The 14781-nt window shown below is 33.8% G+C and overlaps 2 protein-coding genes across 5 annotated transcripts; one reads left to right on the top strand and one right to left on the bottom strand.

The window, feature by feature from the left end:
- The first annotated feature begins 1085 nt into the window (after positions 1-1085).
- Positions 1086-2451, top strand: LOC123891037. The gene is made up of 2 exons (XM_045940823.1): positions 1086-2038; positions 2268-2451. Exons 1-2 carry the CDS (start codon positions 1270-1272, stop codon positions 2351-2353), a joined length of 855 nt encoding a protein of 284 aa, XP_045796779.1. The 5' UTR covers positions 1086-1269; the 3' UTR covers positions 2354-2451.
- A 1949-nt stretch (positions 2452-4400) lies between these two features.
- Positions 4401-14402, bottom strand: LOC123891036 (pectin acetylesterase 12-like). Of its 4 annotated transcripts, XR_006802992.1 has the most exons (15): positions 13931-14299; positions 8712-8794; positions 8440-8569; positions 8264-8337; positions 7898-7984; positions 7687-7811; positions 7548-7608; positions 7391-7444; positions 7225-7302; positions 6952-7057; positions 6704-6849; positions 6426-6529; positions 5204-5242; positions 4819-5113; positions 4401-4774 (listed from the first exon to the last, which is right to left on the bottom strand). XR_006802992.1 is itself a non-coding variant. In XM_045940821.1 (14 exons), the coding sequence occupies exons 1-14, from the start codon at positions 14130-14132 to the stop codon at positions 5011-5013; spliced, it is 1392 nt and encodes a 463-aa protein (XP_045796777.1). In that variant the 5' UTR covers positions 14133-14349; the 3' UTR covers positions 4401-5010. The 4 variants fall into 4 exon arrangements, 3 of the variants coding, with proteins under 3 accessions (XP_045796777.1, XP_045796775.1, XP_045796778.1); XM_045940821.1 differs by having other exon boundaries at positions 4401-5113; positions 13931-14349; XM_045940819.1 differs by having other exon boundaries at positions 4401-5113; positions 8264-8569; positions 13931-14303.
- Between the last annotated feature and the right edge of the window lie 379 nt (positions 14403-14781).

Here is a 14781-nt window from a genome sequence, read left to right as displayed (position 1 = left end):
GAAAGTAGAAACCATATCAATCAATATTTTATATTTGTGCTCGAATCAAGTGTAATCACGTGGTTTAATACTAGTTGTATAGTAGATAACAATTCTACACATTGCGTTAAAAATCACTACATTCCAAATATGGATTATTCACTTGATGCCCCAAATTTTTCGCCACATTCCCACATATCGTAATAGTCGGTTAATATATAAAAATGTCAAATATATTATACAAAAAAAAAAATCTTCAAAAAAATAAATATACAAATACCTTATACAACTAACCGCCCCCAAAGAAATTCTAATGTATTAAAGACGCTGTTAATTCAGAGTTCGACTATAAATTAATTAAAGTATGACAAAAAATTGTTCTTATCATTAATTAAATTTGATTTTCTTCCGAACAATTCATTTTAAGAAGAGTTCATTAATCATTTGAGCTAACTGTGAGACACATAACAAAATCAGATAAAAAATTGTTCTTACTAAAAAAAAAATTAGATTCTCTTTAATATTGTTATAATCAGTTGAACCTAATAAGAGAAATGTTAAACAATACGTCTGAGACAATAATTAATAAAAAATAGACCTTTAATACCTTAATTTATAAGAAAAAAATTACTTAACATTATTACTTTTATTTCCATTTTTATTTCATTAACCATTGCCCAGATTTAGCATTCCATTGATTAAATACTAAAAACTTTTTATGTAACTAACCCATATCCCTTTAATTTTAATTTTTATTTTCACCGTCAATAAATATTCAGTCCATTGAACCACGTAATTTGGTTTGGAGATCCGTTATGATATTAAGTGATTCCAATCATCTTCTAATCGCAATTGGGAAGATCGAACTTTAATCTTTCTATCAAGTCCAATTAACATTACACCAACTAACGTTCGGTATATCCTAATTTTTTTGATCAAATGTTTGACCGCCACAACATCACCTGGCACACTAGCCAAAATTAAAATCATGATGCCAATTGAGATGAGATCAACCATATATACCTTTTATTCTATTTATTATTATTAATTATTAATTTGATTTGATTTTAATAATAAAAGAAAACGTATAAAAAATTGGCATAAATAGAGTGGTTGATTGAAGTTGCCCCTCTACACAACTAATTCTCTATCTTATCACAAGAAACGAATGATTCACATTCTCCAAAACACTCAACACAACAATAATTCACACACTCTTTTTTCTTAATCTCTTCAATTAATCATCACTAATAAAACCAAAACAACACTTTCTTTTTTATACATACATACATGGCTTCTGATGAGACCATGATGAGTACAATTCAAGATGAAGACTTTGAAGATGATGATCATACACATCATTATCATCACAACTTATCAAGACTTTCAGTTTGTACAAGTAGTACTATATGTGGTGTTGATGAAGATGTTGATAATCTTGCTTCTATATGTATGTCAAATTTGTCTATTGAAAGTTTTGAAGGTGATGGTGCTGATGGTGATGATGCTGATGGTGAATTTTCAGCTGATGGTAAAGAAGATGATCAGTTATTACAAACAGGGTTATCTTCTGGCTCTGAAAATGAATCAGGTAGTTGTTATTCATTACCGGCGACGCCACCACGACGGAGGAGTTTGATTCCGGCGACGACGATTGGAGTGAAAGATTATGCAAGTGAGAATGAAGTAAGAAAGGAAATAAATAGTAATGATTTAGGGAAGAGTAGTAGTAGTAGTAGTAGGAGTAGGAGGAGGAGAAGGAGGAGTTTGAGAAGTGTGTTTGAGAGAGGAAATAGTTGGGAAAATTTATGGGATAAGAAGAAAATGAAAGAGAATGGAATGAATAGTGGAGAGAGTGATCATGGTGTGATGGTGATTACTAGGCCTAAAGGTGGGAATAGAAGTTTGTGTATGGATTTGGATGAAGTTAAAGCTTGTAGAGATCTTGGATTTGAGTTAGAACATGAAAGAATTTCTGCTGTTTCTTTCTCTAATTCAACATTTGATACTAGTAGTGGTGGTAATTCACCTATTGCTAATTGGCGAATCTCCGGTCCCGGTAAGTTTTATTGGATTGATTTATTCAAGCTTATCTGTTAATATAAGCATATGTTAATTCGAGTATATGAGATGTTTATATTTTTATAAACCATTTTTGGTTTATTTTCGTAAGTTTTTCAAGATAACTTATGAAAACCGAATAGTTGGATATTCGTTTATTGATAAGTGCTTAAGTTATAAGCTTATTATTAAGCTGGAATTTGACATTTTAGTTTTGTGTTATGAAGGTGATGATCCAAGAGATGTGAAGGCACGACTCAAAGTGTGGGCACAGGCAGTAGCTATAGCATCTGCCACCAAATACGGCTCATGACAGACACCAAATTTTCTACTTAGCTAATACCTACTTACTTTTTTTGGCGATTGAGACATTATTATTATATAATTATGCATAAGCTTTTCTTTTCACTATGATCGGTTATAGAATGAATTTCATTGTATTTTTTGTCATAAATTTTTTCTCAAGAGTGCTCGATTTTCAGGTTCAAGTGATTGTCACTTTTCCTCTGTACAGTATAAGTGTTTTAATAAAGAAATTTAAAAGTTGTGTGTTATACACGAACAAGAGAAAAGAAATGTGAATGGTCAATACAAGTACCTACCTATATGATAGAAATGTCGACTTCAAATTGGAAACTCAGCTGTCACAAGTTCATCGCTGACTGACTCTTATGTATGGAGAAAATTCAGTTGAAAATTTCTTACCTATAATAACAAAATAATAAAAAAAAATGTGCTATAAAAAAAGTACTACTATAAAAGAATTTTAAAGGGCCGAAACAATTCAAATGGTGGTGTAGTGGTCATGTTGCATGTCTATTATTTATGATGGTGCTTGTTCGCTTTCTCCCAGCAACATTTTCATAGTTTTCGTGAGAATAATTCAGCTGGTAAATACATATATCCATTATATATAATATGTATGAATCAAAGTTTGAACCATGATACTTTCACTTATTCACCATAAATGGTGAAACTGTAACCACTACGTAGACAAATAAAATGTCAAGGGGCAAAATACATAAGCAAACCTTGATGCTATGTTACGGATACACTATGGTCGGTTACTACTACATTAAAATACGTTGGTGATTAAATGATTTAGTTAGTGTTGTATTAAGGATTCCTTCAGTTATAAGTATAAAGGAGACATTTGTAACCTTGTTGGAATTATTTTTTCTTTCTATTTTTTTTAAACATGTGTCTAAATGTTACCAAACAAAACTTTACCTTAGCAAAGAATCCAAATCTAAAATAGAGTGAAATACTACATGCTCTATTTTCAGGTGATTGTTCTTCTCGACCGTGTTTGCTCGTACAAACAAAATATATTATTAAAGATTGTTTTTCAATATTAGACAGTGTAAAATTATCGAAAGATATCTTCCGATGAGATAAGGAGATTCCGGTGAAGATGAACTATTACACTACTTTAAAATGTGTTAAAATTTGACACATTATGTGGCCAAAAAAATAACTAAGGAAAATAAAGAAAAAGGTTGTTGTGTGGTGTAGATTAGTAGTAGACACAAAAATTGATTAAATGGTGTAAAACTTTCAATGAATGATAACGACAATGTATATGTTATAGGACAGATCAATTGCCCGTAGGCAGATAATTGAACTTATGGACTATGGAGGATCATTAATGTGATGTTAACAAATTGAGAGTGATCTTCATTGATGATGTATTAAAATGCTTAGCAAATTTGTACTGTCTTTTTCCGTTAAAACTATTGATGATCAGTCCACAAACCCTAGTTTAACTGACAAGAATGTCGAAATTGCTAAATCAGACATCATGATTGGAGTTCGAATCTCGATCCCTCCATTTTATATGTATGAGTTTTCAATGGTTTGTCATTTCGTCTATGTAAAAAAAAAAAACTATTGTTGATCAAAGAGGTAATGCCTCCAAGAAAAACATCACTCTATAATCCCTTCACTTTATTTTTTTTCCTTCAAAAAAAGTAATGAAAAAATTCACATACAAAACTCACATATAAAGTATAGAGAAGAAAGGGTATTGTGGATTTCAGCTGTATCTTGATATATTAAATAGGTGAATACTCAGTACGCTGAGTTGAATATATATACTGATACAAAATGTAATGTTTTATCATACTTTTATATTAATTTATATATTAATATAAAAGAAACATGAGGCCGGAAGAGAAGCTATCAACAAAAATCGTGCTTAGTGGACTCTAAGATGGGTTAGTATGTGTACTAAACTGAATGAATGGAGTGGGTCAAACTCAGCTACCAATTTTGAGGCTCACCTTAATCCAAGTAGCTTCCACTGGTTAACAACACATGTTGCAATCATTAAGAGTAAAGTGAATAATATAGATCATTCATTAACAAACTAAAAGTTGACATTATGACAAATTATGAATTTGACAAAATAACTTTTAATTTTCTCATTTTACAACTTACTCATTTTAGAGGAGTCAAACATAGGCATATCATGTTTGAGAGAGCATTTGAACTCCTTAATCTTGCTTTTACTTGGGGCATATATACTTTTAACATGGTCTCTTAATAATTCAAATTATCCAATCCAACATCACTTTTGCATATAGTATCTTCACTCCAATTTTTGTTCTCCACCACCTAATGGTCTCATTCAATTAAGCATTTATTCTCAATCCACCACCTTACAGCATCTGAATCATGTAACATGTGGATAAACTCCATTCCAACCTGGCATACTTCCACAATCCACTAGTGTCTCAAATCAAATTTCTTTTTCTTGCTTTTCTTGAATCTTGTGACTTCAAGCGCAAGTTTAACATGACTAGACATAGTGTAACTAATTAGTATAACTAACTTTTACATCTAATACTTAGATCAAGCCGCAATATGCTTACTTAAACACGGTCGTGCTATACATTATAATATATATAGCACCGTCGGGTAATTCAAATTTCAATAACACCGCATCTTTTCTTAAACTTCTAAAGTGCATTAGGAGCATGTAATTGGCAATAAAGCACTTAGTACAAGTAAGCCAGCACTAAACGTCAACTTTGTTGAGCGTGAATATAGCAAGTTGGTAGGAATATCATCACTGCAAAGGAGGAATATAAGAATTTTAGTTCCACCATGGAATTGTGAAGATGGAAATCGAAAAGGAAGGGTGGGTAAGGTAAAAGTTAACCTTGTGGACTGAGAGTCCACCACGGAAGATCTACCAACGCTGCAAAGCATGAAAATATGAATCTCAGTGTCATAGTGGAAATTGTAGAAAAGAAAAAAATGTGCATTTTTTGGGATACTTAAAACGGGACGATGTAGGTATTGGAAAAAGTCCAAACTCTACATTGAAAATAGATAAGGTCTAAAAAGAGTTTATAAAGAGTAACACTTCTTACCTTACAATTGTAGGGATGAATTTGGCCTAATATCACAACTTAAGATGGTATATAAGCCTATCCATTCAAGTCAAGCGTTAAAGTATTCATGCATCAAGCCTGATAGTGTGGATGCGAGGGGATGTATTTAGAGGAGACAAAACCAATTCTAATACAATCCAACATGAAACCAAACACACCAACTCTCTAACCATGTAGTGTTTTGTAAGGATGAATTTAATGATAACTGAGCCTATTCATTCAGGTTACCTACCAAATTATCTACGCACCAAGTGCAATAGTGTTGGGAGCGAAAGGATGTATCCAAAGGAGACAAAACCAATTCCAATAGAACCCAACATGAAACCGAACACACCAACTCTAACTATCCAGTGTTTTCTGAGTTGTCTAAATCACCTACGTGGTGTTGGATAAGTTTAACAAGCATTGGGCAGCTACTCATGGCTTCTGGCCAGAATATTGATCTGGTCTTGATGTCTAAGGGATTATGCTACGGTTGGGAGCCGCAAGACATGGAAATTTTACATTTAATCACCATGGTGTGCACACACCCGTAGTAGTTCAACTTCAACTCGATCCCCGTAGTAGCAAGTATCAGAACTCAAATCAGATACCTTCTGTAATCAAACTTAACTCTACTATTTTAAATAACAATCTATCATTTTATCCAAAACTTGAAAAGTGGTGTAATTGGAAAAAGGTATCACCCTTAATTTGTAGATCAGGATCCTTGCGAAAAATAGAATTGGATAAGGGTATAATATCTTCAAATATAAAAAGGTGGTAGCAAAAGTACATACAAGCTCAATTGTTAATTTTGGATTTTCAATCCAAAGAAATTTTATTAACACATTCTATAAGTCAATATGATAGGTCTAATGAATTGCAACCTTGGCCAATAATGTTTATTCTATAACAATTAAGAATGATAAATGCACAAATGGAAATCACAATGATCAGATTGTGAATATATCAATTACCATAGGGATGAAAAAAACTTAGACTCACTTGAAGACCAGATTATGGCAGGTATTGTCACAAGGGTAAGCACAGTCAATAGCTTTGATAACTTGACGATCGAAAAACCAATTTCCAACGGCAATAGCAATTGGCTGCATTATAAAATGTATTAGCTTATCAGATTATTTTCCGAGAACTGTAGTCTTGCCATGTTATTGTTATGACGAGCTTTCATCATAACAAAGGTTTTATTTTGAATTAATTAGAAGAGATAAAGAATTAAACAAATTTTAGAAGCATAATAGGAAATCTTAATTCATGCATACCATGTTGTTAAGGAGCGGAGAGTCATCAGCAAACCATGTGTCTTGTCTCTCCGATTGGCAATGCGCAAAACAAGAATTTATGAATAATCCAGATTGAGGTGTCGCTGAGAAACCTTTCATGTCATTTAGCATTTGGTTTCTGAAATCTGATTAAAAAAAAGAAGAGATGCATTGCAAGTAAATCAGATATTTATAGATATACATCAATTATGCATAATTTACACATTAGTAGAGAATGTCAAAATTACTTTGGAGGGTCTGAATTTGGGATGAGTCACAATTTGCATGATTTGATTTACAATTATTCCAAGAGCCGTGAGGATCTGCTGAAGGCGGGGCTAAACTTTCTTGCAGCTAAAGAAAACAATTTTAAGAGATTAGTCTATATCACAAATACTTCGGTATATCAGTGGCAGTGACACTTGCAGCCATAAAAGACATCACATCAACATTCAACAATATCATGCACGTCATTAAAAGAAAACTACAAGAAAATGTGTATTTATAAATATAAATATTACCTGCCATGCATCATAAGCTGCATTCAGCAGAAACAGTGGAGTCTGAACATGATTGATCAAATTTTGAGGAAAGAAGCACTGAAAAAAGAGAGTTTACATGTTTAAAATTTGCAAGTCTAGCAATTTCAAGCTATGAATAGAATGACACCCAGAATCAGAAAATTACCGAAATTGGGTCCAGGTTGTTGAGACAACTTTTTGGCAGATTTTTTTGTACTTCCTACAATTTCAAAGACATCAACGACATTACATATACATATATTACCTGAAGATTTTATTGCAAAATTCTACAATCTTTTTCTACATTTAATTACATATATTACCTGTAATTTAACTACACCTCCAAACAGATTCCTCAATGTGTGCCCGCCTGAGACATCAGCTCTACATGATTGAACAGGACAAGTTATATCTAAGTTTAATGTGCGGATTAGACGCCATGAGAAACAATATATTACTTACACATCAAGAAAAAATCCCGCATCACTTAAACACTTCACTTTGGTAGATTTTGGAAGCAAGGTACGGAACTCGTCACAATGTAGTATAGATGCCAGACCACCCGCAGAGCATCCAGATAAAAGAGCCTGATTTACATTTTTTTTCTTCTTTCATTAGCATCCGTGGACATTGAAGATTGAATAAGAAATTACAATATTCTGATATGGGAAACCTGATTGGCGTTCTTCATTCCCTTGGACAATAATTCTTCCATTGCAGCTAGCCATATTTTTTGTCCTCTAAATTGAAGTTTTGCAGCCTGAAAGGGGTGTGAATTCACATATCAATAGCAATCATAAATTTAGAAACAATCCTAAAACTTTTACCTCTCCCCACCCCAACAAAGAAAAAAAAAATCTAAATATATGACACTATTGCGTGAGATAATATTTCGAATAAATGACACAAAACAAGTCTTGTTTTTGGGGTCACAACTTTCCGGTGAATAATTTAACTAAGTAGTTGCTAATTGATAGGATGTATCAATAATTATATAGATAAAAGGATAAAAAAAAAGTGCTGTTATACTTTCACTGACCTCGTTTTGACTGTCTCCACTGAAAGATGCCCCATCGCAGTACCGCACTTTGATTCTGTTCCAGTTAAAGAAATCTGTGCACAAAAGATGGCAACACAGAATAGACAGGTTGAGTAAACATTTTTTCAATCTCCTGAAGTACTGAGTTATGTCTGTGAAGGGTAAAAAGAAAAAACCGGGATTTTCTTCAGCTTTATTGCTCAGTAACCCTGTGAATGGTAGTTGCTTTTCCATGTGATTTGAGGAACCGCGGCGAGTAGTTTTCCTAAATACACAACTTCTGATGGTGTTACACCACCCTCCTCCCTACAGCAAGGTTTACATAACACTCAGCATGGCAAGAAAAATAAAGTCTTCAAAATATATGATAGTGTCATGTCAAATCATGAAATTATTGTTAGTGAGACTAATGATCAAAATATTTGAACATTATTATCATTTTACATACCTCTAATTGAATGATCCAACTATTTGCACCCGATCCAGATCCGGGATGAAAGTGGTAACCAGGTAATGTTCCATCCAAACATACTGCAATTATTTATTTGACAAAAATATATAATGTTGAGTTAGTTAGAAACGGTTACAGTGTAGAGAGAAGAATTCTCATTAACCGGAAAAGTAGCATTACAATTGTTTATATAGATGAAGTAAGCCTAAGGACGCGCGTTGAGCTCAAGCTTTAAGCTAACAGATGATATTTCATTTTTTACTACTTAGTTACACACAATTAACAACTATAGGGAATTAATACAACTCTTAACACCTTCCCTCAAGATTAAGCATGATAAATGTTTATCACGTTAAGCTTGGACATAAAATCATGAAACTTAGGTGGTGGCAAAGCTTTAGCGAGGAAATCTGCAAGTTGATCATTGGTTGATATTGGCAGCAACTTCAATACTCCTTTCAATACCTTCTCACGAACCAAATGACAGTCTATGTCAAGATGCTTCGTTCTTTCATGGAAGACAGAGTTGGAAGCTATGTGAATGGCGCTTTCATTGTCACAATACAATACAGGAGGCCTTATACATCTGATTTTTAAATCATTCAGTAGATAGAGCAACCATTGTAGTTCGCAAGTAGAAGATGAAAGAGCTCTGTATTCAGCCTCAGATGAAGATCTAGAGATGGTAGCTTGTTTCTTAGCTCTCGAAGATATCAATGATGCACCAATGAAGAAGCAATGTCCAGAAATTGACCTCCTTGTGTCTAAACAACCTGCCCACTCAGCATATGAGTATCCTAACAATTGCAAATCTGATGATCTTCCAAACAGTATCCCTTGTCCTGGATTGTTCTTCAAGTACCTTACTACTCTACATGCTGCATTATAATGTGTCTCAGTGGGTGCATGCATGAACTGACTCAACTGTTGTGTGGCAAAGTGATGTCAGGTCTAGTAGTGTTAAGGTAAATTAGCTTTCCAACAAGCCTTCTGTATCTGGATACATCAGTATAGGGTTTAGCTCCATCATTGTGCAACTCGATGGAAGTATCAAGAAGTGTATTGGCTGGTTTTGAGCCTAAGAGCCCAGAATCCTTCAAAAGATCAAGACAATATTTTCTCTGTGATATTGCAATTCCAGATGTAGAATGTGCAACTTCCAATCCAAGAAAATGTTTTAATTGTCCTAAATTCTTGATTTTAAAAGCTGTATCCAAAATCTCTTTGATGCGATCAAATTCATGAAGTGAATTTCCTGCCAAGATCACATCATCTACATAAACCAACAAAGCTGTGAATTCATCTTGCTTATGAAGAGTGAACAAGGAATAATCTGCAGTGGATTGTGTGTATCCTTCCCTCACAAGCAAGGCAGTAAGCTTTTCATACCATTTTCTGCTGGCTTGCTTGAGACCATACAAACTCTTCTTAAGTTTACAAATTTGATTTTCCTGGTCACAAGAGACACCTTGAGGCATATAAACATCTTCTTGGAGATCTCCATGAAGAAATGCATTATTTACATCTAACTGATGTAAATGCCAATGATGAATGGAGGCTAAAGCCAATAATGTCCTCACAGTAGTGAGCTTGGCAACAGGAGAGAAAGTCTCAAAATAATCCAAACCTTCTATTTGTGTATAGCCACAAGCCTGGCCTTGTATCTCTCTATGGAACCATCAACTTTGTGTTTAACCCTATACACCCATCTGCTACCGATGGGTTTGATGTTGGGTAGCAGATCAACAATATCCCAAGTTTCATTTTTAGCTAATGCATCTAATTCATCTTTCATTGCCAACTGCCAAGGTTCAGATCTGCTAGCTTCCTCAAAAGATTGAGGCTCAGTGCAGTGTGTGATAGACATTGTATATGCCTTGTGTGAAGTAGGGGTGCTCGCGGTTCGGTTTGGATCGGTTTTGAGGCAAAAACTCATCCGATCCAAAAATAAATTCATTTGCGGTTTGGTTCGGTTTTGGATGACAAATAAAAAAAATCCGATCCAATATTATACGGTTTAATTTGGATCGGTTTTTGGATATCCAAATTATAAATTGTAATTTTTTTTAATAAATATAAATATTATAAAAAACGCTACAAAATAATAGTTTGACATTTTTGACAAAATAAATATTAAGTTTGATGTAAAATATAACATATAATATATTGAAAATTAATATTTTGGAATGAAAATTACCAATTATATTCGAAACATATAAAAAGTAAAAAAAAAAGATTAAATTAAACTAACATATAGTATTATCAAAATTTAAAATAGATTAAATTAAACTAACATATAGTATTAACAAAATTTAAAATGAAAAAAAAAGGTTAATGCAATATATATATATATATATATATATATATATATATTTATACTAATAAAAATATATATATATATATATATATATATATGTATGCGGTTTCGTTCGGTTTGGATCGGTTTTAAGAAATCAATACGAAATCCGATCCGATCCAGCGGTTTTCACAAAAGAACATCCAAACACATCCAAAAAGATAAGCGTGTGTATGCATAGAATTTAGAAATAGGATAGGGTGTACCTGTGATGACTGAAGCAGTTGAAAGTGAAGAGAGCTTGTCACATACATAATCTTACAAATATGATGGTGGTTTTCTATGCCGGGAAGGTTTGGAAGGTGAATGTAAAGATGGTGAGGGATGAGAGTCGTCATGGATTGGTTCATTATTATCAACAGGAAGAGGGGAAATGTGGGTATCAGTGAAAATGGCAGGTGAAGTATCAGTTGCAGGGTCAGTAAGATTGGTATAGTATTCCCAAGTGGTGTGAGAGGAAACGGGGTTGTAAGGAAAAATATGTTCATGGTGTGTGACATTTCTAGAAACAAAGATTTCTTTAGTTTTGACATCAAGAAGGACAACACCTTTCACACCTGACTTGTAACCCAAAAAAAGCACATTTCCTAGCTCTATGATCAAGTTTAGTTCTATGTGACTGTAATGTGGAAGCAAAAACAAGGGATCCAAAAACTTTTAAATCATTCAAATCAGGGATATCATTATGTGAGACAGTATAAGGAGATCTATTTTGAAGAATATTGTGCCTGCAATTTTGGTGGTGACATGATTACCATTAGGCAATTTGATAGTCATGGGAGTGATTTCATTATTAGAATGAAACCAATGTAATGAGGCACAAATGTGATGACTAGCTCCAGAATCAATGATCCAAGAACCAAGAGTGACATTGTGACAGGACAAAGAATAAGTGAAAGTTGGAGGAATCATACCTTTCTGATCCACTGATGAATGACCAGTAGCCTTAAATGAGCTAACCTGATTGGAATTAGCAGAAACTGAACCTTGATTGTTGGTTGAAGTTTGAATTAAACTCATTAGTTTGTCAAATTGATCTTGAGTGAAAGTTGGTCCTTGTGCCTTGGACTCATGTGCTGCAGATGCAGTATCATCACCATAACAATACTCACTCCCCTCAAATGCAGCATTATGAGCTGAAGCAGAAGTATTACCAGTCCTTTGTTGCAAATGTGGTGGCAAACCATGCTTCTTGAAGCATCTCTCAACCACATGATTGGACTTCTGACAGTAGGTACAGTACTTCTTAGAACCAGAGGAAGACATTGAATTCTTACCAGAACGAGATCCATCAGAAGCATTGATTAATGCTTTAGAATCATCAGAAACAATTACACCAGATTGACGTTCATGTTGCAGAACCATAGAGAAAATCTTATTCATAGGTGGAAAGGGATCAATCAATAAAATCTGAGACTTAACAACACTGAAATTATCATTAAGACCAGTAAGAAAACGCATAGCATGGAGAATGTGATAATTATTACGAGCAGCACGCATAGCATCACAAGCACAACGATGATGACAAGTGCAAGAAGGAATCAGCATGTAAATTTTGAGTTCTTCCCAAAGAATCTTAAGAACAGAATAAAATTCAGTTACCGATCGTGATTCTTGATGAAGAGCTTAGATCTCTTGCTGAATCTCAGAAACGCGAACAAGATCTCCTTGAGCAAATCGTTCCTTGAGATCGTTCCAAACATCGATCGCGTTCTCCATAAACACGATCGATTGAGCAATCGAAGGATCAACAGAATTCATGATCCAGCTATGGATGAGCATGTTGCAGCGATTCCATGTACGAAGACAAGGATCGAACGGATCAATCGGAACCGGAATTGAACTGTCGAGAAATTCGAATTTGAGTTTCGCGCCAAGTGCTCGGCGCATTGATAGCGCCCAAGAGTGATAGTTTGAGCCATTCAGAACCGGTGTGACCTTCACAGAAGAAGGACTGTCGCTGGAATGAACGTAATAAGGACCATTAGGATCGGAAATGGGATCCAGTGGCGGTGGCGGTGGCGGTGGAGCTACACGCGGTGGCATAGTGAGAAAAAGGAAGCGGAAACTAGATCGGAAAGGGTCTTGATACCATGTTGAGTTAGTTAGAAAATGGTTACAGTGTAGAGAGAAGAATTCATGAATGAGGGAAAACAATTCTCATTAACTGGCAAAGTAGCATTACAATTGTTTATATAGATGAACTAAGCCTAAGGACGCGCGTTGAGCTCAAGCTCTAAGCTAACAGATGATATTGTGACAACCTTTACAACAAAGCACACACTATGTTGTCCATCCTTCTCCTACATGTATTGTGCTATTCGTCCTTAAACATACATATATATGTAGTCCAGTTCTTAGCCATTAAACTAACAACAACAAAAAATGCAGAAGAAACGAACATCCGATCGACTCACACTCAGATTCAGTTTGAATAAACAGTTTAATTAACCGCCTATGCTATAAGTGTTTTTTAACATAGAAGCACTTGTGTATAAACTATTTCTATAACAAAAGATAAAATAAAGTCAAACTATTTTGATAAAAACTATAAGTTATTTTCAGCTTATTTGCATAAGCTCCCTAGTCTCTAAGATAATCTTTATATCAAAATAAGCTAAAAACAGTTAGTAGACATGTCATAGTTCCAAAGAGTCTCACAAATACTTATGCCGGTAAGTAGATAAGCTCAAATAAGTTCATTCATGTGTTATATATATATATATGTAGACACTCCATTAAAATATATGATACACTAGAATTATAATTTAGATCAATTATTAATTAATTATTTAGTTGAATAATGATTAGAGTAAAGAGAATGCAATGAGTTGAATAAGAGTGAGAGAAAAGAAAAAACCTGCTCCTTTAGAATCAGCTCCATGAATAAGAGTGAGTGGAACCATGAGAGGTTGAGGTTGTGGAGCTGCTGCATCTGGAAGTGAAACCACATCGTTTTCCAATATATACTGAGGAGAGAGATGATCTGTGTGAGTCTCATCAGATCTAATGACTGAGATAAGAAAAGAAAATGTTATTATCAGAATCATCTTCATTCTCATTTCTCTCTTAGAAGAACTCAAGCTAGTAGTATAGTAGTAGCTTTTTCAACTTCACTCTCTCCTTCACCTTTGTGTAGTGCTGTTATTTTTATATACACACACACTACCAGAGACAGAGACAGAATATTTTCTTCTTTCCAAGGTGTGTGTGGTGTTTGTAACACTAGGAAAAACATTCACAAACGTGTCGGTATGTATATTCTTACCATTTTCTTACACTGGTCAACTATTCATAGACCTCATATTAATTAAGTAAGGAAAATGCTAACTAATACTCTCACGTCTTTATTATAAGTTTTTATTAAAAATTTTGACGTATATTTTGAAGAAAAAAAATATTACTTTTGTATTATAGTAGTATTATTATTTTTTGGGAAATACATGGACAGAAAATCAGATCTCTAACTGTCTAAAACACGACTTTAATTAAATCATCGTTGTTAATACAATAATAATAATTAGTAATAAATTTACTTTTGTATTATAGTATTTTTTTTTATACCTGAACAGAAAACCGGATCTCTAACTATATATTTAAGGTTTAAAACACGACTTTAAAGTTATTGTCTCATGTATATTTTTATGATAAACATAAGGAGAATGTTAATGTGTGCCCTTAAGGCACATGTTAAGGAAGCAAAAATAAAAA

This window comes from Trifolium pratense, linkage group LG6 (genome assembly GCF_020283565.1).
Source record: "Trifolium pratense cultivar HEN17-A07 linkage group LG6, ARS_RC_1.1, whole genome shotgun sequence".
Classification (NCBI taxonomy): Eukaryota; Viridiplantae; Streptophyta; class Magnoliopsida; order Fabales; family Fabaceae; genus Trifolium; species Trifolium pratense.
The sequence above is the reverse complement of the archived record's forward strand: the minus strand, read 5'-3'. Positions and strand labels throughout refer to the sequence as shown.